Source organism: Oryzias latipes, chromosome 22, assembly GCF_053564925.1.
Source record: "Oryzias latipes strain Hd-rR chromosome 22, Olatipes_Hd-rR_3.1".
In the NCBI taxonomy this organism is placed as follows: Eukaryota; Metazoa; Chordata; class Actinopteri; order Beloniformes; family Adrianichthyidae; genus Oryzias; species Oryzias latipes.
In genome coordinates, this window is record NC_136258.1 from 29,702,619 (window position 1) to 29,717,385 (window position 14,767).

The following is a 14,767-nucleotide window of genomic DNA, read 5'->3' on the forward strand; positions in this document are numbered from 1 at the left end:
GCTCCGCCCCCATGGCGTCCCAAACCGGAAGTGGCTCCAAGAAGCCAAAATCCCACCGACGTCTCTAGAGACACAAAACAGCTGTTATTCTGTTGGTCAGAGGAAGCGTTCTGGACCCGATACCTTTATTTAACAAAGGATTTTTGTTTTTTTCTTTATATTTCTGCAGTTTAAATCAAACTCTTCAGATGACTTCAGTAAAAGTAGGCGGAGCCTGTTTGCCCCCACTCAAAACGTTGAATCACTTGAGCTTTGAAAAAGGAAACATTTTCCGACACAAGCTTCGATGTTTCAACGTAAAATTCATTTACGGTTGAAGGAAACTTTATTTTTATTTAAACTTTTTCATAATCGACACTTTTGTTGGTTTTTTTCAGTCTGAAGCGGAAACAAACGGCGTCTTCGGGTCGGCGTCCAGCGGCTGCTGTCTGACGGTTCGCTTTGAATTCTGGGAAATGACGTCGTGTTGGGGCAGTTTGGGTCTCGATGCGCGTCTCCGCTCAGGTGTGGGGGTTAAGAGGCGCATTAAAACATGAGCCATGGGGGGGTCCCCACCCGTCAGGAGAGACGGCAGCGAAACAGATGAGAAGAAGAAAAAGACGCCGACCGGCCGCCGCCTGCGTCCGGCTCTGCGCTGAAGGTGGATGGAGAGTAGCCCCGCCCCTTTTCAAGCATGGAGAACCATGTAGGGGTGGGGGGCACATCCTCACACCCGTCGACCTAAAACAGAGCGGACTCGCTCAGACGCTGCAGGAGCAGCCGCCGCCTGCAGGGGGCAGCACTCCATCCCTAAAGGAGCCTCAGGTTAAAACCAAAGCAGTTCTTTCAACTCAGAACTTCTTATAAATAATCTTCTGTTGGGGGGGGCGGGGATCCGCTCAGTTCAGATTTATGGGGAGCTCCGCCCCGTATCTGCGGAGGAACTTGCTATGGTTGTGGTCCACGGACCACAGGGGGGGCAGGTGGCGGGGCTGCATGCTGCTCAGGAAGTGCTGCCTCCAGCGGCGCTCCAGCTCCATCAGGCCCCGGAGGCCCCGCTGGGCGTGGGCGCGCACCACCTTCAGGCCGTGAGGAACGTAGGCCTCGTTCAGGATCCTGTAGGAAGAGAACACAACCCACTTCCTGTTTTTACACAAATAAAAGCTTTTAACAAATCAAAGATTCTATGAATCAAGGTTTGACTCTTGGTTTAATTTCCCCATCGTGGATAAATAAAGTCTCATCTACTAAATGCTTCCTAATCCCATAATAACCCAGAAATCCTTCAGGGCTTTTATTCTGAAAGTTCTTGGGAGAATCAACCGTTAACAGAGGAGATCTTCATGAAAACCTGAACCTGAAGGAAACGTTCCGTCAGACCTCGGCTGCTGTGAAAGTGAAGGTTCTGGTCCAAACCTGGTTTCCAGACCGGCGGCCTCCTGCAGCGCCTCCTCCGTCAGCTCCTCCCCCTCCTCCTCCATGTTCAGGAACTTCCTGATCAGCAGCTGTAGCTCCTCCTTCCGCTGCTCCGGCAGTCCGTCTCCGCTGCTTAGCAGAGCGCGAGCCGCCGAGCGCACGCGCCGCCGGTCCGAGTCCTCAAACACGCGGACGCCCTCCTCGCAGCCCTGGGGGGCAGAGAACTCCTCGGCCAGCATCTGCTTCAGGACGCCGTCGTGCACGTTGGAGGCGGCGTGGCAGCTGGTGCAGAGCAGCAGGATGTCGTGGGAGTTGTGGTCCTTCAGCTCGGTGGGGAAGTGCCGCCGGTACTCGTGCGGAACGATGTTCTTCCTGCGGGATCGGGTTCTGGTTAGAGCAGGCAGGAGGCGCGGCGGAGGAGGCGCGGCGGAGGAGGCACCGACCTGATGTAGGAGTCGGCCTTTCCGCAGACGACGCAGAGGTTCTCCTTTTCGGTCAGGTAGTAGTCGTGCTGCGACTCCGGACGGCCCGACGGCTCGAACAGCAGCCTCACGATGAAGGGATCCTCACTCTGAAGGACTGAAGGTTCGGACATCAGAGGGCGGTGGCGGGGAAACGTTGGGAAAGGCGTTCTGGCAGGTGTGCAGTTTACCCCCGATTCCTTTGTTCAGGTACCACCGGGCCTTCTTCTTGTCGCAGGTGCACAGCGGCTGCCCGTCAGGGGCGTACAGGAAGCAGTTGTCGTACAGAGGAGACTTCCTGTTGGGAGGAGGGAGCAGAGAGTTAGCCCCTCCCACAAACTGACCTGCATTTCATGCTGCATTCCCCGCCTCCCTCACCTGGCCGAGTAGTCGGCGCCCAGCGGTTTCCTCCGGTTCCTCCGAGGGTCTGGGACTCGCTGATCTCCAGACTCTGGACTCTCGTAAACCGTCGGCTTCTTGGTCCTCCTTCTCTTCTCCCCCCCCCCAGCGCCGTCCTCCCCGTCTCCTCTGGCTCGGAACGGGACGTCCAGCAGACCCTGGCAGCGGGACGCCAGCTCTGAGAAGGGGGCGGGACCAGGCCGGAGGCCGAGGAGGTGGAGGAAGAGCGCCACGGCGACCTGAGCGTCTCTGGCAGCGTAGGTCACCTGCACAGGAGTCGGGGGGAGCGGTGAGCTAAAAGGTCAGGAGGGCATTCATGAAGCTTTGAGGGGCGGGGCAAGCTGAGACCTGCAGCTGCACAGGTGAGGGCTGCCCAGGTACCTTTGAGCAAACCTTCCTGGATCCCTCTGCTAAACCTAAACGGCGTCTCTGCAGCTCTTTTCAGAATTCACTGAGAACTTTAAGGGCAGAGGGCTCCAGGTTGGTAGACACACCTGTGCAGGTAGGTGTGTGTGTGTGAGATCATAACCTGATTGAGCGTCAGCTGATCCGCCTCCCAGTCGCTGCAGCGCAGCTCCGGAGATTTATCCAGAGAGAAGTTCAGCAGATCTGCAGCCAGCGACTTCAGGCTCAGGCCGTTGTCCGCAGCCGTTCTCCTGGAGACACGAGGACGCCGTTAGAAAAGCGCCATCTCCCGGGACAAACCGAGGAAGACGAGCGCAGCACCTCTGCCTCATTGCCAGGTAGCGCAGGTCGACCGTGCAGGACAGCACCAGGCCGTGGTCGCGCGTCAGCCGCTTCCCGTCCTCGTAGCACCCCACGCCGACCTTCAGGACCTTCGGGTCTTTCAGGAGCTCCACGAAGCTGAGCGGGAACGCCCGCTGTCCGTTCCGGAACACCAGCAGCCGCACCAGAGCGCAAAGACCGGAGTACGTGGACATCTGCAGCAGCGACACCTCCGAGGCCCGCCCCTTTACCGACACCTGCGGCACAAACCAGCAGCCGGGTCAGAGCCCTGGAAGGAAACCGACACCGAGGCTTTTACCGCTGCAAACGCCAGGCCGTTTCGGTCACGCCGCGGTTCTTTACCCATTCACAGTCCAGCCCCAGCACGGGGAGGACGGACAGCTCCTCCTGCACCCGGGGCCACAGCTGCCGCCATTCCTCCTCACTGCTCACCAGCACCGGCTTCAGCTGCTCGCACGGCGGCATCTGGGCAGCAGGGGGCGCTTCAGAGGGCTGAGCATCCACGGCCCTCCCATCCTTCTCTGTGGAGGGCAGATGGACATCTAAGAGCCCCTCCTCATCGGGGTGGGGGCCCTCAGCAGGATCGGCCACCTCCTGGTCGGGAGGCAGCTTCTTCCTCTTGGTGCCGTATGCTCGCCACATGAGCAGCCCCCCAATGGCCGCCCCGAGAATGGTGGTTATGACGGCGGTCAGAGGCCCTCGGTACGACATGTTGACCTGCAGGGAAGCTGAAACAGGAAGAAGGTTCAGGACCGAAGCGGGAACTCGGTGAGAGCTGCGCATCCTCACCGTCAGCGGCGTCTGGATGGGCTCCGCCTCTGCAGCCTCCAGCTCTGCATCTCTGCCTGGAGAAAACCTGCGTTAGATCCCAGATCCACCAAACCCCAACAGTCACACTTCCACCCAACAAGAGATCCTGTCTCTCCTGAACGCAGCAGTTTGATCCTTCCAGATTCCTGACCGGATCCAACAGGTCCTTCCTCAGATCCTTAGATCTTGTGCTCCAGATTTTATTGCAGAAACGCTAAAAGCCACTTTTCCTGTTTTCTGTGAAACAGACGTATTTCGGGTTCTGAAGTGGGTCGCAGTTTTAGGAAAACAGAGGCTGGTGATTCATTTTTACAGACTGTTCCTGAACACAACAAACCTTGAATGAAAACCCGTTAATCCCAGATGTTTGTCATCGAAAGAATAATCTGGTTTTATGGAATAATCTCGACAACAACAAACTAACGATCATAAACTACGTTTTTCTTGGCTTGTGCAGATGACAGAACGCAGGCGCTTTGTTTTCCATTCAGACATTGATGTAAAACTGTTACTTTAAGGATTATTGTGTGTTTTTTTAGGTTGTTCAAAAATTGGTTTTATATTTAAATATATATATTTAAAAAGTCGAGGGTTAAATTCCGAGTTAACTCCTTCACCCAACCCCCCCAAACAACTGATCATCCACGCCGCAGGTGGGAAAGAAAAGTGTCCAGGTGAGCTCATGCTAGCCCGGAAGTTAGCCGGTGAACCCGCGAACCCAGAGTCGGTTTCTGCGGCGTGAGTCCCGCGCGGGGGCAACACACCCGAGGCCGCGTGACCTGACGCACGGTCCTACCTTCACGTTTCAGGTCGACACTCCGGTGCTTTGACGCACAGGTGCGCGCCTCCGCGGCAGAGCTGCATTTATATGGAGCGAGCGGCAGCGGCTCCTGCGCAGCGCCGCCTGCTGGTCGGAGGGGCGCATTACAGTCTGCGCACAGCACTCGCTGTTAAAACACAAATATACCTAAACATGACCTGATTATGTTTGCGCTGCAGCTAAAATGTTTATTTCTTTAAGAATTTATCTAAAAAAAGCACTAAGACAGAAATGTGCTAAATCACAAAAACAAAGAATAAAACAATTTCTGTAGCAGAACTTGAAAATAATAAAGATTTATTTTATATCTCTATAAACAGTCAAATGAACTGAATACAAATGTAATAGTTGTATGATTTAAGTGATTAGATTTGATAAGTTTGAATCAAGAAATCAGACTCTCTACCGCTGAGTTTTATTCAACCTGTGGGCTTCAGGTTTTCTCTCCAAAAAGAAAAGAAAATGAAAGAAAAATGGAAAAATAGATCAGAATCATTTTCACAGATTTGATTAAAAATGGTAAAAACATGACAGAAAAATCAGGCTGAGAGATGACACTGTCTGAGGTCAGGGGGGTCACCCAGAACCCCCCCACCAGCAGCTGCTGTAGTGCTTGTGCAAAATAAAAATAAAAACAACGCAACTACTTCAAAAATACCCCAGGAGGCTAAACAAGACCGTTGCATCTTACAGAGTTAAATAACAATAATTTAAAACCAGAGAGGATTGTTTCCACACCAGGACAGCACAGAAGGCAGAGCGGCGGCGGCGGCCTGATTGTTGCTGCGTGGACACCCCGCTTTCATCACATCCTTCACAGCCAATCACTGAACACAACCAAGAAAAGGCATTTCCTTCCACCGTGAGCAGAGCAGGGCAGCCGTCCCTTCACAAACGCTTCATGGGGGGCATGAGACCTGCTGCGTTTACAGTCGCTCCTGCAGATAAAATAGTTCTTTCTGTTCTTTATATATCATCATCTCTCATAATCCAGCTTCTGCTCGATTCAAAGCTATTTAAAATATACTCAATGCATAAAAATAAAGATTTGGCATCGTCGTCTCTCTGCTTTCAGGTTCAGGAAGTGAGTTCTGTCTCTGGGGGCGGGGCCTGTTCGCGCCCCGCCCCCTGCATGTTCCTCAGTCTTCAGAGCTGGATCTCAAAGGTCTTTTGTAGCTCAGTGGAGAAGGGGTTTGTGGGGGAGGGCGTGGTCCGCTGGCGCCCCCGGCCCTCCAGAGCAGCCCACTGGGCCTCAAAAGCGTCCTCCTGTGGCGCCGCGGTCAGCTGGGAGGAGGGGGCGGCCCAGCTGCCGGCGCCGTTAAAAGGAACTTTGCTGTTGGACGGCTGCAGGGAGGCGGGGTTTGTTGGGGGGTGGGGTTTGATGAAAGGACTGAGGGTCTGGGAATCCTGCTGGGGGGCAGAAGAAGATGGCGGTGGGAATGGGAGGGGCTGAGTGGCTGGCAGCGGGAAAGGGGGGGGCTGCACGCTCGTTGTGGGATGCGGAAATGGGGGGGGCTGCGTGGTGGAGCCGAACACGTTCGCCACCATCTGCGAGGGGGTGATGCCGAACACGGCAACGGAGGGCTGGGGGGGCGGCAGCCCGTTGGACAACGGGAAGGAGACGGGGGGGGAGCCGTGGAAAGTGGGCTGGCGGGGGGGCAGCAGGGGCACAGCGGGGGCCACGGGGGGCATAAAAGCCAGCGGGACGGTGGGTGGAGCTGAAGGCATGGGGGCCTGGGTGGAGAACAGCTGGGAGGGGGGCGTGGCAGCCGCCAGCACCGGGCTAGGCTGCGCGGCGCGAACAGATTTGGAAACTTCCTCCAACCAGCGGTCCGCCTCCGACGACGAGCGCTTGTGGGAGGTCACGGCCGGAGAGGAGGTGGGCGGGGCTACGATTCCAGCAGCTGACGACCAGTCACTTCCTGTTGGGAGAAAGTTCGTTTCATCAAATCCTCAGACTCAATCCCAGAGGGGGGGCCTGGTCGCAGACAAGGGGGGAACGGGAATCCTACAAGTCTTCAGAACCGTGAATAATGGTGAACGGTGGATAAACGGCTCCGAGTGAAACAGCCTAAAACATTTTGTTCCTTTCAAACGGTAAGACCGGCACTTTAGCTCCAGGGTTTACGCTCCTTCACCGCCACTCTTCAACGTGAAGCGGCGTTTTGAGTGGCGGAGAAAAGCGTCTCTGCGCCGCGTGTAACACGGCATATCGGGAAACGGCGCCTTCCTCTGCCGTTCAGCTGATTGACGTTGATGGCAGCAGGAGTTCCGGTCTGACAGACGCCTCCGCTGGTAACGTTACGTCTAAAGCTAGTTTGGACCAAAAAGAACTACGGGGAGGGGGGGACGAGGCGTGAACGTCTGGTTCTGGCTAATGACGTAGGGGGGCCGTGTTGTCTGCGACCAGGCCCTCCTGCAGTCCCAGGACGCTCCTTACCTGGCTGCACTGAGGGCGGGGCCTGCGTGGGCGCCCCCACCGGGTTCTTGGCCCAGGGGTTAGTTTCTCGAACAGGCAGAGCGGGAGGCAGGACGGGGGGGTTAGCAGCAGCAGGAACAGGGAAGGCGGGCGTGGAACCATTCACTGTAAGAAACAGCAGTGGCGTGCGCGCAGAGACGTGAGTCGCTGACAGACGTGCACGCCAACACCCCCTGCTGGAGGTTAGTCCTGACAGCAGATTATATTCGGGGGGGCAGTGAGGAGGAAGGAGCTGCAGGTAAATCAGGAAACGATCTGAGTTAAGAATTCAGAACAGAGTTCTGTTCTAAACGGAGGGGGCGGAGCCTCTACTTCCATGATGGCTCCATGACCAGTTTGTGAATCAGAAAACCTTTCATCCGACCTCCTCGCTGTGAGCTGAGAGGACTGATCACTACTTTAGAAACCCTCATCTCTCAGAACCAAATCGATTACAAGAGCCAGATCATGTCCTTCAGAATGTTCTGCAGCAGATCACCTGATCACATGGATCCAGGTGATCTGGGAATCCATAATGGGCTAGGTGAATCTAAAGCCCTCCCCCTTATGCTCCTGGTTTTCCTAATGGTGGTGGGCGGGGCTTCATGCAGCGGAGCAGCAGGAAGCAGCGCAGGCCTTACAGGCGAGTGGCGGGAGGAGCTCGTACCTGGAGCCACAGGAGACTGTGGAGAGGAGGCCGCTTTGGGCATGGGGGCGGAGGAGAAGGGGTCCTCCGGTGCTCCGCTGAAGGTGGTGGTGATCTGGGAGCACAGCGAGCTGATGCTGTCGCCCTCCCCCTCCACCTCAGGAACTGCAGGAGGAGAAAACAAGGCCGTTTAGATCCCTGATGGTGAAAATCAGGGATCTATTATTGATTATTGACCCACATCAGGGATTTGGATCAATAATCTCCTCAGATGATTACTGCCTCCTCCGCTATAGAGACGGGTCTCAGAATATCTAGACCCTGCAGCCTAATCCCTGAAAGGATCTTCTGGATTATTGATCATTGTATGGATGAGTGAAGCATTCTGGGTAAACGATGCAACAAATTTAAACTTCAAGAAGGCTTTGGGGGCGGAGGGGGCGAGGACCCGGTGGGCTCGTTACCTGCGTTCTTGATGGGGAAGTCGGACCGGCGCTGCATGGTGGAGGGCAGCTCGTTCATGCGCAGCGACATGTGGCGTTTGAACGGCGACGTCTTCTGGCTGAGCGCCGGGAAGCCTCTGAAGGAGCCCTGCCGGGCCAGAGCCTCCGCCGGGGCGTGTCTGCGCGGGATGGCCTGAGCTCCCAGCGCAGACACGGAGAGGGGTGGCGAGGACGACGGGGAGGCGGGGCTTCCTGACTGCTGCGCCAAGGGGTTCGTCACACAGTTTGCAGAGTCTCCGGCTGCAGTGGCGTCCGGCTCTGCAGCAGAGAAACCAGCCGCCGGGGTCACGGACCACATCGCTCACCTCTGCGGCGCGAAGGAGGTCACACGCACTGACCTTTCTTGACGTCCTGCAGCTGCCTCATCACTTCCTCTCGTTCTGCCGCCTCAGTCGCCGTGGTAACACGAAACGAGCCCTCGCGGGTGAAAGTGGTTCTGTTGGCATCGAAGGTCGCCGTGACGCCGCACTCTTTCTCCCGCTTCTGCTTCCTCTCCAGACAAGCAGCAAACGCGCAGCCCACGGCGTGACTGAGACGTTCCCCCTGAAACAAACCACCCACACCTTCAGGCCCCGTCAGAACCAGGGCTGCAGGCCCGCTCTGAGGCCTTCCGGGTTCCTTCACGGCCAGAGACACCAGAACCTAGGGAAGGCGGGCTCTCACTGAGTCTTTGATGGCCATGAAACAGTGGCAGATCCAGCGCCGCGTGGTGCCGTCCCTGCAGATGTAGGAGAACGCCCTCTCAAAGTTCCTGTCCGGAGCGCAGAAGGACACCTTTTCTATCGTCTGGTCTAAGATCAGATCCTGCAGAAACAGAGAGAACGTCTCAGTACTTCAGACCTGAACCGGACTGTCGGAGACAGAGACCATCAGTCAAGATCACCTAAACTTGGCCGGTAAATTCAGAAACTAGCTGAAACCGCTCACTCCCCCCACAGAAACTTTCTGACGCAGTACCCACAGTCTCCAGCAGGGGTCGTACAGCCCACTCTTGAGCTGCCCCCCACCAGGTCATCAGACTTACAGGGAGGGTGGGGTTACCTTCGTTTTGTCATCTACGACTCGGAGCCCGTCCGCAGAGACCCACAGCACGGCACGCACCGCCTTCTTCCCCGCCTGCACACAAGAGAGCAGCAGGTTCAGGTACAGGCCGTCCCAGACCCCCCACCCCACCCGGACCGCTCCTCTGCACCTGTGACCAACCAGAATGTTAAACACACGCACGCACGCACACACACACGGCACGCCTGTGAAGGTGGTGCGCGGATGACCCCGTGGTTAAAGAAAGGAAACGCTCATTCACGCCTCCGTTCTGGAGCAGACCTGTTAAACACAACTGTGCCCCACCCCAGCATGAAGCACACACATGCATTACTGCGCCTCCGCACACCTCCCCATCTGAAAGTGCACTTCTTCTGCCGTCAAAGGTGATCCAAGAGTGAAGAGGAGGAAACAAAGAGGAGGAAGAGGAGGAGGAGCACAAAGCTATAACTTACTTTAGCAAAGAATCCTTTGAAGAATTTCCTGTCCTGGAAGTGGTCAGGGGGGGGAGGGGGGGGGGGACGACAAGGCATGAACATGTTACCTACAGACGTACAGGAGAACTGCTCCCATGGGGGCGGGTTAGGAGTTAGCTCCAGGGGACTTGTTCTACGTTAGTACCACCACAATGGGGGGGGGGGGGGCACCACAAGGACGGGACACCCCCTCTGATTGATAGGAGCAACAACAGAAGAGCCCCCGCCGTCTGGAAGGAGGAGAGGTGTTCATCTGAGCCCCCCTCCCTCTCCAGCCTGACCTCCGTACAGTCAGAGGCACGAACCCCCCCCCCCCACCCCCACCCCCCACCACTTCCTTCCTCTCCTCCCCACAGCCATGATGGAGACAGCCCCCCAGCCCTGAGTTAATGCAGGTCTCACAGGTTAGCCGGGACCACATGCAGGTGATGGGAAGTCTGGGTTAGTAATCTCGAGTTAGGAGGTCTACATCTCTATGGGAGGGGGGGTTCACACACAACACAGACAAGGGAATGTGGGGGGGCCACATGAAGGCATTTCTCTGTAATAAAAACCTGCTTAAAAAGACAAAACATTACAAAAACAGAAGCAACGTTTAAAACAAGAAAAATTCTGTTTTTAGGATCTGGGGGCTAGAGCCCCCCCCCCCCATGGTGGACTGCAGTTGTTTGTTTACACTCAAAGATAAAAGAAAGACTGCAGATGGATTTGAGTCGCCTTCCAGCTGCTGGACATCAGAAGCACAAAAACGTCTGAACCCTGAAAAGAGTCCAGTTGATTCAGAAACCTGTTCAAGCACTAATCATGGACCCTCCGTCGCCGTGCTTCATGCTTGGTGTCAGGCCTTTCTGCTGACACATTGTCTGACTAAATCAATTGTAATTGTGACAGAAAATATGCTGGGCGTGGCCATAAGCTTCCTGCTCCGCCCCATTCCGATGCATCCACTTGCAGGCAAATAGTTCCATTCATTCGTTCACTTAACCCCGCATTCTGGGGTCACGGGGTCGCCGAGGAGGGGCGCCCCCCGGACAGGCCGCCAGTCTATCCCAGGACACAATTAGATTCAGGTATGGCAGTGGGGTCACATGACCTCTTGAAAGGTTTACGCTGCTCTCCGTCTGAGCTAGAATCTGGATCAGAACTGTACGGCTGGATGGCCCCCCTGCTGCTCGCCATCTTTGTTGGAGCGCTAATGACAGGTTGGGGGTGTGGCGGGCTGTAAGCTAGTGGGAGAGAGTGTAAACAGACAGCTATGCGTGTGTGGGGGGGGTTCCTCCTCGCCGGCAGTCCCGCCCAAAACCCAGAGGTGAATTTTTGATGAACTCCTGCCGCTCTGCAGACACTATGTCCCAGAAAACCACATTTTGACTAAACGGCTTCATAACTAAAGACCACTGGGAAAAATTTGAACATAGATTCATGAACTGTGAATCCAGGCCCTCCCCTCCCTAAAAAATGTCAGTCTAACAACCTCCTTGTTCACGCTCACCTGGATTCCACCTTTAACCAAAGCAGGAAGTGTTTTGAGCAACGCGGCTCAGATTCTAACAGGTGGGTCATGTTTGGTTGTTTTAGGGGGGGGTTTCTGAGGCCACAGCCTTTTACAACAGACTTACATATTTCTGCCTTCAAAACCAGAATAACGTCTGCAGGATGAGCAGCAACTCGCTCTGTTGTGTAACAGCAGTTGAGTTTCTTAAGACTCTTGATTGGGAGACGTGAGGCGGAACGCATCAGAGAAACCTGATCCTCCACCTCCCAGCCAGAGGAAGTGACGCCGTGATGACATCACCAAAGGGCAGCATGGAGGTTGATGCTGCCGCACTGCAGCCACACCCCCCGTCTGAGTCACGGGTCACCGAGCTGCGCAGAAAACCGTTACCGTCCCGAAGGCTGTTGGGAGCCCAGGGTCGTCTTAGGCTAACGAACAGTGTGATCACATGACCTCTCCAACCGCTGCTCTTCATCTCCTCAGGGCTGACTTCTGGAAACCTACCAGCCCCCCAGTGAGGAGGAGCCAGACCCACTTCCTGATCCAAAGACCAACATGACCTCAGGAGGTGTTTGTTGCCCGGCAACAGGCGTCTTATCAAAGGCGAGGTGAGGATGGGGGGGCGTCTGTGTTGCTCTGGTGTCCTCTGACAGACTCCCCAGACATTATGGGGGGGCTCATTGCAGCACGAACACATTACTGAACCCAACGTGACCTTTAGGATGTAAACTAACAGCTGCTGCTTTCCAGTCCTTCCTGAAGACTTGGATGAAACGTTGAAGCTCAGCAGGAAAATAAAAACTCTTTCATTCATCCTTTAAGTCAGCGTGGAGAAGCACGCCATCCTGAAAACGACCTTGAAGTGAGGCCGACCCCGGAGAAGATATGAAAACACGGCTGCTACAGGAGGTCAGCATCCAGACGTCTGAAGGGACACGGCAGCAGAAGACCTACGAGCAGCGGTGCCTTCAGGAGGACAACGGGAGCTCTGGGCACAGATGCATGATGGTCCTGAAACCTCCACTTTGGGCTGTTCTTCCTGGACAGACGCTGGTCTCTGTCATGAAGCTGTGCAGGTCTGCAGAATCAGGTTTGGCTCTGACTGCAGAAGCCCCCCCCCCCAAACACACACAGGAAGAGTTTATGACCTGGGTGGAGCTCAGCAAACAGCTGACCCCCCCGAACTGGAATTTGTTCCTTGTTACGTAACTCCAGTGGATTCTGCAGGAGCAGGAAGTCCATGCTGACCTTTCTGCTCAAGCTAACATGGGGGGGGGGGGGGGGGGGGGGGGGGGGGGGGTGTGTCTGGGAACTATCTGTGGTGGTGATGGTGGGGTGGGGGGGGGGGGGGGCGTCCTCTGTCTAGAGACAACAAACAGCCACACTCAGGCCCCCGACACATAGAGGCCCAAAGAGACACAGTGATTGGGGAAGGGGGCAGACAGAGAGGGAGGGGGGACGGAGGAACCTACCGTCTTCAGCCGTTTGACGGCATCCTCACAGATGTGCATCCCTCTGGACTCCTCCACCTCCACATGGCCCAGGTACTGCGGAGCACAGGGGGGGGTGTGAGCAGACAGACAGCAGAGGTTTGCTAAGGATGAATATTTCTAACATCATTTATGGAAGATCAAACATCAAGTTCTTCCTTTGATCATAAAAACAGACCTGTAGAAATAACTGATCTTTTTATAAACGTGTTTCTTTCTTTTCTAAGCATTTCTGTAATATTAACATGTTAAAATGTGGTTTCTACATTTTTTTAAATCTGTTTTAAGAGAATTAAAAGAAACTAAATAAAGACGTTTTTTGAATAAAGTCAACCTTTATTTAAAATGAAACATGAATTTATTCCTCGTTTTTTTCCTTGTCCTGCATATTTTTCCATTTGCTGTTAATTTGATAATTTCATGAATGAAGGTTTTTTTCCCCAGTTTGTATCATTAGTGATGTGACCACAGTTTTTAGTAAACCAATGAAGGTAAAAAATCGTAGCAATCAAATGTTATTTTATTTTATGGAACGTGTTCAGTGTCTTTGAAGTCATCCTTTGAACTTCATCCTCCTCATTTCTGAGCCTCCTCCTCATCCAGGTGAGCACATGATCCAGAAGGTTCTTTCATTTACTCTGCATCCAGTTTTAGACAGAGCAGTAAAAATACATCTCTAAATTTAGGGTCCTTGAGGCGACCCCCCCCCAAGGTAGCGATTGTCCCTGACAGGAAGTCCTCACCCTTTCCTTACAGACAGAACGCGGCGAGCTTCCATGGCCCGCCCACATCTACCCCGCCTTCAGGCCTGACTATATTTAGAGCGTGACGTTGGAGCCATGAGTCACGTCATCATGTGCATCAGAGCACGCACACGTTAACACGCCCAGAAACACCAGCAGAGAGGATGCTGAGGAGGAGGAGGGGACCGGACGAGAGTCGGGGAGACTGGAGGAAACATCCGGATGAAGCAGAACACAAAGTAACTGGACCAAGGATCCAGCTCAGTGGCCTAGTGGGAGAGTGTCCCGCCTGACATTGGCCATGGTTTGTTTCCATGGCCAATACTGATACTCAGCATAAGACTGGGAGGGGTTGAAACACCAGCAGATCACAGATCACTGTCCCCCAGGGGGGAGGAAATGTCACCCCCAGGTGTGTGACGGCTAGTAGGACTTTACCTTAATCCCACAATGAGCTCAGATTACTAAATCCCCCCGAAAAAGCCTCATCATTTCAGGCTGAACGTTGGACGAGGAAACCAGTGAAGGACGTTCAGAAATAAAGTCATTGTAGCGCACGTGACTCCGCCCACTCTGACCTGTTCTTTGATTTCATCTATAAAACCAGTGAAACTGTGTTTAACCCGTAGGAACGCATGGTGACATCAGTGTAACAGAGAAGTATCTGTGCTGGAATCCAATTTATTTGTGAGGGGGTGGGGGGGTTTCCAGGTATTTTCTGTGATGATTCAACAGTACAGCTTTGATTTGACTTTAAACCACATAAAAGACTATTTTTTAAAAAGAATGACTATTAGGGGGCCCAGCAAACTTTACAACCTACAAAAAGGAATTAAAAGTTAAAAGACATCTGGGGGGCCACAAGGGTTAAACCTTAGGTTTTGGGGGTGTGGACCCCCTTTTTGGAGCCTGCAGCCTCACAGCGGATTTTCATGGATGCCCTGCCACAGATCCAGCTGAGTGTAAATGAACAAACAGCTCTGTTTAAATGGATAAACAGCTGCCCTGCCATCAGCTGTTTTCTGTTTCACAGTGAGCCCCCCACCCCCCACCCCCACCACCGTCACATGGAAGTAACGGCGCTCCGAGGGGCGGAGCTCCTGATCCTGCTGAACCCAACTGAGCAGACGAGCAGGTGTGTGCAGCACCTGTCGGCGCATCAGGATGAGACTTTCTGTGTGGTCAGAATCTACTGATGGTGGTGGTGGTGGTGGTGGGGGGGGGTGGGGGGGGGGCAGCATGGTAGGTGGCACCGTCACAGTGAAGGCTTGTTTAAAGAGACG

At 54.3% G+C, this 14,767-nt stretch overlaps 2 protein-coding genes across 7 annotated transcripts in view; both read right to left on the minus strand.

Annotated features, from left to right (window-relative positions):
• Positions 1-282: 282 nt before the first annotated feature.
• On the minus strand, positions 283-4,746 carry exd2 (exonuclease 3'-5' domain containing 2). Its single transcript, XM_004085492.5, has 10 exons — positions 4,609-4,746; positions 3,792-3,847; positions 3,345-3,730; positions 2,982-3,238; positions 2,785-2,911; positions 2,235-2,521; positions 2,048-2,154; positions 1,839-1,974; positions 1,396-1,767; positions 283-1,095 (listed from the first exon to the last, which is right to left on the minus strand). The coding sequence occupies exons 3-10, from the start codon at positions 3,711-3,713 to the stop codon at positions 879-881; spliced, it is 1,872 nt and encodes a 623-aa protein (XP_004085540.1). The 5' UTR covers positions 3,714-3,730; positions 3,792-3,847; positions 4,609-4,746; the 3' UTR covers positions 283-878.
• Positions 4,747-4,912: 166 nt separating this feature from the next.
• The window catches only part of numb (NUMB endocytic adaptor protein), a 30,085-nt gene continuing 20,230 nt past the window's right edge, over positions 4,913-14,767 (minus strand). For 3 of the 6 annotated variants that reach the window (XM_023951648.2, XM_023951649.2, XM_023951651.2), the window contains 9 exons: positions 12,724-12,798; positions 9,736-9,768; positions 9,281-9,355; positions 8,903-9,043; positions 8,578-8,782; positions 8,201-8,497; positions 7,758-7,901; positions 7,073-7,216; positions 4,913-6,554 (listed from right to left, as the gene is read on the minus strand). In XM_023951648.2, coding sequence (XP_023807416.1) covers positions 5,779-6,554; positions 7,073-7,216; positions 7,758-7,901; positions 8,201-8,497; positions 8,578-8,782; positions 8,903-9,043; positions 9,281-9,355; positions 9,736-9,768; positions 12,724-12,798 — 1,890 coding nt within the window. In that variant the 3' untranslated portion in view covers positions 4,913-5,778. The remainder of the gene's footprint in view (positions 6,555-7,072; positions 7,217-7,757; positions 7,902-8,200; positions 8,498-8,577; positions 8,783-8,902; positions 9,044-9,280; positions 9,356-9,735; positions 9,769-12,723; positions 12,799-14,767) is intronic. The other 3 variants (XM_023951652.2, XM_023951654.2, XM_023951656.2) reach the window with 3 other exon arrangements.